The following is an 8,622-nucleotide window of genomic DNA, read 5'->3' on the forward strand; positions in this document are numbered from 1 at the left end:
ATTAAATGTTGGCATTACAAGAAAGACAGAGTAATAAGGGCGACACATAGGGTGGCGCACAATTGGACCAGCGTCGTTCGGGTTTGGCCGGGGTAGGCCATCATTGTAAATAAGAAGTTGTTCTTAATTAACTGACTCGCCTAGCTAAATAAAGGTTTTTTAAAAATGCAAAATTGATATAACTGTGATATAAACCTACCAGATATAGTATCTTCTTAATGCCATGTAATGTTCATTGTCAGACTGACATGTCTTCCTAACATGGAATGTCATACATTATACATACTGTAGCTATTTGACACAAAGTGTGAAGGGCGTTCATTGGTGTTGACCTGGAGACACGTCAGTCCCTCGTGACTCTGCCAGCAATAGCGTAACAAAAGGCGGATGTTCTTAGCAAGCTAGCTGACCTGGGACAAGGTTTAATGAAGCTGGTTAACGATAGCTAGGTGGTCAAGATTTTCACGTTTCAAAAAATAGACATAGATCCCGGCAAACTGACATAAGGACAACATTTTTGATTTTGTCCCTGCGCCGTATTATCGCCGTTTGATTGTTGAACAGGTAATGTTAAAACTGGTCGACATTTTGTCTTTTTACACAATCTGTAGCTAGCTGGTTAATGTTAGCTTGCTTACTAGGCACTTTTAGCTAGCTTGCTACAACATTTGTGTTTTCTGTGACAGTCCATATAGTTAGCTAATTAGTATTTCGACGATTAATTCGTTTAGCTAGCTAGATGCATCTGTTTTACACATCCTGTTGCATATTATCGGCGTGCTTGGTCTCAAACAGCATGAGCCGCTTGCCTATATAGTTAACTACATATTGTTAACATTAGCTGTTTGACAGCTCTTCGACAGTCTGTAGACGACACTATAGTGTGACCAGTCGGTAGCAAAGGTTAGCATTCGCTGCACCTGCTGCCTGCTAACGATAATGTCACATGTTGTGTTAACCTATTCATGGCAGTTGGTAAGATTACAATTTTAATAAGTCCTACTTAATTCGATTTCTACTATGCCCAAAGCTTTCTCGCTAGGTCCACTGTCATGTTTCAACAAGTTAGCTTGCTACATATTTAGCTAGCTGGTATGCTAATTTGCTAAAGGTTCTTAGCTAGCAAAGTCGTTAACTAGCAAGTCTGTATCACACGATGTGTAAATAAGTTCCCTTTAGCAATGTGTCTGTTATCACAATTAACACAAGTCTACTGTGTCTTGTAAATGACCTAGAATAGATAATGCCAGCTACAAGTCCTGCCTGTTGACTGTTTTTTTCCCCCCGTGTTTTCTCAGCATAATTACGTTAGTCCCAGGGAAGGATGGCCTCCCGTAAGAAGGTGCTGCTGAAGGTGATCATCCTCGGAGACTCTGGGTGAGTGACCTGGGCCCAGTTTTTCAGTTATCTGGACCTCACCTATCATAAAGTATTAAATGCATAGAAATAAAATGAATAGAACAGACTAATAATTGACTTGAATGGGGACTCTCATTCTATTCATTGTTTCTATGCATTTAGTCGTATCCGATAACTTGAAAAACTGGGCCCAGAAGATCATGGTGTTTACACAACTAGATGTCACTTATTTTGAATGTTACCGCTCAAGTGTGTTTGTTCTGTAGCACTCGTACATGTACATCAGCCTCTGTAAAGAAGTCAGGACCTTTATGGCACAGGTAGTTGTGCAGGGGGGGTCAGTGGTTAAAGTCCTTCTCTGGCTGTTCTACTAAATAGCTACCGTTCTAAATGTGTGTGTTGGTGTGTCCCCAGGGTAGGGAAGACATCTCTGATGAACCAGTATGTAAATAAGAGGTTCAGTAACCAATACAAGGCCACTATAGGAGCTGACTTCCTCACCAAGGAGGTGATGGTGGATGACAGGCTGGTCACCATGCAGGTCAGTCTTGTGTGGTTGTGTATGTTCTTCTATATTATTAGCCTAGTCATGGGTGCTTACCTCTGCCAGATACGTCATAGTGTGTTTGAATCAGAGATTGGGCAAATTTCATCCTGTGATTAATGAATCATAGTTTTATCCTTTCTTTTTGACCTCTTACACATCTCTCCCCCCACCCCCTTATGTTGCAAGGCACATTTCTGTGAAAACAGACAATGAAATTCTATCTTACCCTCTCATTCCCCACTCGCACCCTCGCTCTTTCCCTCCTCATTCTGACCCTCTCGCTCCCTATTCCGACCCTCTCGCTCCCTCTCTTCCTCTTAGTGTAATCACATATTGAAAACAATACAATAAAGTACTAAAATACCAAAAACATAGTGATTAACATCTCTCTCCTGACAGATCTGGGACACGGCAGGGCAGGAGCGGTTTCAATCTCTGGGTGTGGCGTTCTACCGTGGGGCTGACTGCTGTGTGCTGGTCTATGATGTCACGGCGCCCAACACCTTTAAGACTCTGGACAGTTGGAGGGATGAGTTCCTGATCCAGGCCAGCCCCAGAGACCCAGATAACTTCCCCTTTGTGGTGCTAGGCAACAAGATTGACCTCGAGAACAGACAGGTAGGTGTGTGTACATTGGAGAGCCGGAACAGACAGGTGGTGGCGCGTAGGCAGTACAGTCGGACCTTGTCAAATGTTTTTTTGTGGCTAGAGATGGTTCCATGTATGAGAAAGTGTGTATGACACAGTTGTTAATGATATCATGGCGTGTTACTGTTATGTTGTCTAGGTGACAACAAAGCGTGCCCAGGCCTGGTGTGCCAGTAAGAACAACATCCCCTACTTTGAGACCAGTGCCAAGGAGGCCATCAACGTAGACCAAGCATTCCAGACCATCGCCCGCAACGCCCTCAAACAGGTACACACACACAATATTGCCACAGGGAACACCTGTCCAAACATGCCCTCCTTACACACTGCTAGGCAGAGCACCTCCACCCGTTCACTGAGGCTGCTCTCTGGAACTTCTATCATAGTCAAACTTTGCAAATGTACCTACTCTAAGAGTATGTATTCAACTGTTTTTAGAGGTTTGAATCCTAATCAACCCATCCAATGTGAGAGTATCTAAGTACAGCAGATCGTATCGGTCACGTGAAAATGAGGAAGATGTTTTTCTTAAATTCTTCTACTTGCTGTTTTTGCACACTATCTCTGTCTGTAGGAGTCTGAGGTAGAGACGTATGACTTTCCAGACCAGATCAAACTGAGAGACGACCGGTCCTCCTCCTCCAGCGACGGCTGCTCCTGCTGAGACCAACGTTGGACGGACGTTGGATGGAGGAGAGGACATGGGTGCATCGCAATAGTGCTCCTTGTCTCCTTTTCGTCCTCTGCACTGGTGTGAAAGATTGGGACAGGTGAAGCCATCTCCCCACATCCTTCCTGTGTTTTCACATCGGTGCAGATGAAGGGGAGGAAGCCACTTTAGACTATTGAGATGCACCCCATGAAGAGAGGCGGGGACCCCCCGTCTCTGCCCTCCCTTCCTCAGTCAGCTACTGAAGATTCCAGATGAAAAGAAAGAAAACACATTTTTCTTAACTCACTGTCTCCCGTGGTGACCTGACAGGAAGGAGAGGAGAATCCCCCATTTGCACAGCATCACTTTTTAATAAGATAGAAGAACCGGTGATACTATGGAAAATACAATCATGATGCTCCTATTATAATCATTTCTAATAATGTTGTCATGTCTTTTAGTTCTTGTCGTTTTAATTGTTTCATCCTTTTATACTGAGGTATAGACTATTTGTCTGTTTGTTTGTGGTCAAAGTAGAAGTTGTCATTAACTACTGATCTAGGATCAGATTACTCTTGGCCAAACCTAACCTTAACCATTAGAGGGATTGGTTAGGAGCAACTCTTACTTACTCTTCTCGCTCTGTGCCTTTCATCTCATGACAAGTATTACTGCAGCAGATCTGTCATATTAATCTATATATACAGTATATGTGGTGTTTTTCTGCCTTTCAGCAGTCCTTATTTTGCCAAACTGTCAACCCCTAGACCCTTAGAAAAATGTAAATTTGAATCTGTTGTATTTGATAAGTGTCTGTTTTTAAACAGTTGTGTAGAGGGTGCTAAACTAACCAGATGCAGTGAAGGTAACTGTGTGCAGTCAAAATATGACGGTGTGCACTGACATTCTCTCGACCCAACAGCAACATCGGTTCTGTTCTTTTATACTGGTTAGTTCAGTACATTTCTTATCTTGTTATCCATACTACACAACTGTATCCCTGTAGAGGCTGGTCATACATTTTATGGAATGAAGACATGAGATGAGCAGTCACTATGGGCCTGTCTCAAGTTTAAACCCTAGCCCCCTCAAGGCTCCTAATAGATCAAAAATGATCTGATTTGTGTAAGCAGTGTGGTTCTAGTGAAATAGTAGTTGGCCATATTGCTTACACTACTTCTCAGGTCTACCAGGAGGCTATCTAGAAGTGTCTAGGGAAAGAGGGGAGGGTTTGGGACTGGACCCCATGTCCTCTGCCCTAACAGTGGGCCGTGCCCCTCTTTGGTCCTACTGATCACCTCTCTCCTAGTTTTTTTTCTATTCCATTGTCTTAAATCTGCCTTCCTATTCTACACCATCCACTAGTGTTGCTGTGTGTTCTAGTAACAGAAATGAATTGACTCTTTCATGCCAACAACCAATGAGCAAAAATCCTTAGTCATCTATCTACGTGAACATTTTCGCACAACTCCTTCAACTGTCATATTTTGTTGCATATCTCTTCGCTGTAAAACATAAATATTTACTTTATGGAAATGTCAGTTGTCTTTTATTTTTTTTAGTCTTAGACCTGCAGGCCCACTGCTCTAAATCACATTCTAATTCAACAACTACAGAAATGTTGCATTGGTATAAGAGAATCCAGTTCCTTCATTTTGAATAGCAGAGGATTGAAAGTGGGACATGTCACTCTGTACAGCATGCTTCTGCTGGGTCTGTCGGCCAGAGAGACCCCTCTGTTCAGCATAACACTGCTCCTCTTGGTTCTCTGCAGTTCATTGCAGAACAGAGACTGCTGAGTGTGTGAGTGGTCACTGAGGGACAGGTGGTCCGAACAACTCCATGGTTTCCATCACCAGGGAGAGGTGGTCCGAACAACTCCATGGTTTCTATCACCAGGGAGAGGTGGTCCGAACAACTCCAAGGTTTCCATCACCAGGGAGAGGTGGTTCATAAACGACCCTACAGTGACACGCAGGATACGGGCCTCATCTGCCCTCCACCTCCTTATGGGGTATGGAAGAGACGAGATGGTGAAAGAAGAGATGAGGGAGGGATTCACATGACCTACAGTAGTACCTCCATACTCTTACACCATTGATTACACTAGGTGATAGTACACATACAGCAGACACTCACACAGACAGCGTGCTACCGGAAACCGTGAGCTCCTTGCTGATGCCTCCTTTCCGGGGCTCGCGGTCTGGGGAGAGGGACTGGAGCGCGATGGACGCTTCGCGAGTTGATGGGAACGGGACGTCCAGAGCACTGCGGAACTGTCAAGGAAGCTTTCACTCTAACTTTCATGTTAAATTACCAAAATATGAATACAATCAAGAGTTAATGCCAACAAACATTATACTGACGTTTTATATTGGGTAAAAAGGATGCAATTCCAGTGTGCCTTGTTTGTGATTGTTTTCAGTGCAGGGTGCAGCCATGGTGGTTATTCTAGTAGGTAAATCTAGTTTTTGCGACCGCATTGCAGATTCCCTGTGAATGATATAACACATATATATTTAAAACATGATGTGGAGATTCGTCACGATTGATGACTACACTGCTGTGTTTTCAGATCCATAAGAAAGTGGATTTGCCAACACAAAAAATACAAAAAACGTGTATTAACTGGTGTCATCAATCTTATTAAACATATAACTATTTATTCAACATATTCAGTCCAATCCTTTAAAATGACCCTAATTCACATTCGTTGCAGTCTCTGTTTGATTATCATATTCTGCTCGATTTTCACATCAGCTATAAATTAATTGAGACGTGATGAGATGAGAGATCCGCACACAACTGTGAATGGAGCGCTAACAGGAGAAGTCGGCACGCGCCGACTTCTCGGGCGTGCAAAATTATTCAGCCCCCTTAAGTTAATACTTTGTAGCGCCACCTTTTGCTGCGATTACAGCTGTAAGTCGCTTGGGGTATGTCTCTATCAGTTTTGCACATCGAGAGACTGAATTTTTTTCCCATTCCTCCTTGCAAAACAGCTCGAGCTCAGTGAGGTTGGATGGAGAGCATTTGTGAACAGCAGTTTTCAGTTCTTTCCACAGATTCTCGATTGGATTCAGGTCTGGACTTTGACTTGGCCATTCTAACACCTGGATATGTTTATTTTTGAACCATTCCATTGTAGATTTTGCTTTATGTTTTGGATCATTGTCTTGTTGGAAGACAAATCTCCGTCCCAGTCTCAGGTCTTTTGCAGACTCCATCAGGTTTTCTTCCAGAATGGTCCTGTATTTGGCTCCATCCATCTTCCCATCAATTTTAACCATCTTCCCTGTCCCTGCTGAAGAAAAGCAGGCCCAAACCATGATGCTGCCACCACCATGTTTGACAGTGGGGATGGTGTGTTCAGCTGTTGCTTTTACGCCAAACATAACGTTTTGCATTGTTGCCAAAAAGTTCCATTTTGGTTTCATCTGACCAGAGCACCTTCTTCCACATGTTTGGTGTGTCTCCCAGGTGGCTTGTGGCAAACTTTAAACAACACTTTTTATGGATATCTTTAAGAAATGGCTTTCTTCTTGCCACTCTTCCATAAAGGCCAGATTTGTGCAATATACGACTGATTGTTGTCCTATGGACAGAGTCTCCCACCTCAGCTGTAGATCTCTGCAGTTCATCCAGAGTGATCATGGGCCTCTTGGCTACATCTCTGATCAGTCTTCTCCTTGTATGAGCTGAAAGTTTAGAGGGACGGCCAGGTCTTGGTAGATTTGCAGTGGTCTGATACTCCTTCCATTTCAATATTATCGCTTGCACAGTGCTCCTTGGGATGTTTAAAGCTTGGGAAATCTTTTTGTATCCAAATCCGGCTTTAAACTTCTTCACAACAGTATCTCGGACCTGCCTGGTGTGTTCCTTGTTCTTCATGATGCTCTCTGCGCTTTTAACGGACCTCTGAGACTATCACAGTGCAGGTGCATTTATACGGAGACTTGATTACACACAGGTGGATTGTATTTATCATCGTTAGTCATTTAGGTCAACATTGGATCATTCAGAGATCCTCACTGAACTTCTGGAGAGAGTTTGCTGCACTGAAAGTAAAGGGGCTGAATAATTTTGCACGCCCAATTTTTCAGTTTTTGATTTGTTAAAAAAGTTTGAAATATCCAATAAATGTCGTTCCACTTCATGATTGTGTCCCACTTGTTGATTCTTCACAAAAAAATACAGTTTTATATCTTTATGTTTGAAGCCTGAAATGTGGCAAAAGGTCGCAAAGTTCAAGGGGGCCGAATACTTTCACAAGGCACTGTATGTTTCTATATTTCAGTTTTTTGTAACCTGTATGTGCATATCGTTATTGTATTTCAATGTATTTATGTTTGTGGGATTAACCAGTGAATAATCGAGGATTTTGCATGTGATGGAGCTGTCCCCAAAACTCACTAAATAAATAATTTATTCTCCATTCCTGTGTGTGTGCATCGTGTGTGTGATTGCTATGTGTGTTCTGAACGTGTGCATATCAAGGCTATGGGTACTCTGAGGGACCTGCAATTTGCGCTGCAGCTGAAGATCGAGGAGCTCCGTCAGAGAGACACTCTGATAGATGAGCTGGAGTTGGAGCTGGACACTAAAGATGACCTCGTCAGACAGCTGCAGACTGAATTGGACCGACACAGCAAAGCTCCACAATACCCAGGGACCACTGGGAGCACTGAGAACACAGGTAAGAGACCAAACTAGTCATGAAGTGCATTTGGAAAGTATTCAGACCCTTGACTTTTTCCACATTTTGTTAAATTGTTTTCCCCCTCATCAATCTACACAAAATACCCCACAATGACAAAGCAAAAAACAGGTTTTTAGAATTTTTGTGGAGATTTATAAAAAAAAAAGTAAAAAATGATATCACATTTACATAAGTATTCAGACCCTTTACTCAGTATTTTGTTGAAGCACCTTTGGCAGCGATTACAGCCTCGAGTCTTCCTGGCTATGACGTTACAAGCTTGGCACACCTGTATCTGGGGAGATTTGGGGAGTCATCTCCCTGAGCAAGGCCCTTCTCCCCCAATTACTCAGTTTGGCCGGGCGGCCAGCTCTAGGAAGAGTCTTGGTGGTTCCAAACTTCTTCCATTTAAGAAAGATGGAGGCCACTGTGTTCTTGGGGACCTTCAATCACAATCACCTTCACACAATCCTGTCTCAGAGCTCTACGGACAATTCCTTTGACCTTGTTGCTTGGTTTTTGTTCTGACATGTCAACTGTGGGATGTTATACAGACAGGTGTGTGCCTTTCCAAATGTCCAATCAATTTATATTACCACAGGTGCACTCCAATCAAATTGTATAAACATCTCAAGGATTTTTACATTTTTAAATCTTTATTTAACCAGGTAATCTAGTTGAGAACAAGTTCTCATTTGCAACTGCGACCTGGCCAAG

The 8,622-nt window shown here is 43.0% G+C and overlaps 1 protein-coding gene, 1 long non-coding RNA gene and 1 pseudogene across 2 annotated transcripts; 2 read left to right on the top strand and 1 right to left on the bottom strand.

Moving 5' to 3' along the window:
* Nucleotides 1–314: 314 nt before the first annotated feature.
* LOC110523424 (ras-related protein rab7) lies at nucleotides 315–4,742 on the top strand. The gene is made up of 6 exons (XM_021602100.2): nucleotides 315–564; nucleotides 1,299–1,377; nucleotides 1,774–1,900; nucleotides 2,306–2,524; nucleotides 2,694–2,822; nucleotides 3,129–4,742. Exons 2-6 carry the CDS (start codon nucleotides 1,325–1,327, stop codon nucleotides 3,216–3,218), a joined length of 618 nt encoding a protein of 205 aa, XP_021457775.1. The 5' UTR covers nucleotides 315–564; nucleotides 1,299–1,324; the 3' UTR covers nucleotides 3,219–4,742.
* On the bottom strand, nucleotides 4,024–5,674 carry LOC110523425. The gene is made up of 3 exons (XR_005051682.1): nucleotides 5,573–5,674; nucleotides 5,346–5,482; nucleotides 4,024–5,212 (listed from the first exon to the last, which is right to left on the bottom strand). It is a non-coding gene; the product is annotated as an uncharacterized LOC110523425 (long non-coding RNA).
* A 2,032-nt stretch (nucleotides 5,675–7,706) lies between these two features.
* Nucleotides 7,707–8,622, top strand: part of LOC110522824 — a 29,452-nt pseudogene continuing 28,536 nt past the window's right edge.

Source organism: Oncorhynchus mykiss, chromosome 5, assembly GCF_013265735.2.
Source record: "Oncorhynchus mykiss isolate Arlee chromosome 5, USDA_OmykA_1.1, whole genome shotgun sequence".
NCBI lineage: Eukaryota > Metazoa > Chordata > Actinopteri > Salmoniformes > Salmonidae > Oncorhynchus > Oncorhynchus mykiss.

Excerpts from the sequence above, each read along its gene's own strand:
- LOC110523424 (XM_021602100.2), top strand. The coding sequence starts at position 1,325 with ATGGCCTCCCGTAAGAAGGTGCTGCTGAAGGTGATCATCCTCGGAGAC. Across the intron at positions 2,525-2,693 it reads TTGACCTCGAGAACAGACAG|GTGACAACAAAGCGTGCCCA; the intron begins GTAGGTGTGTGT and ends TATGTTGTCTAG. Across the intron at positions 2,823-3,128 it reads CCCGCAACGCCCTCAAACAG|GAGTCTGAGGTAGAGACGTA; the intron begins GTACACACACAC and ends CTCTGTCTGTAG.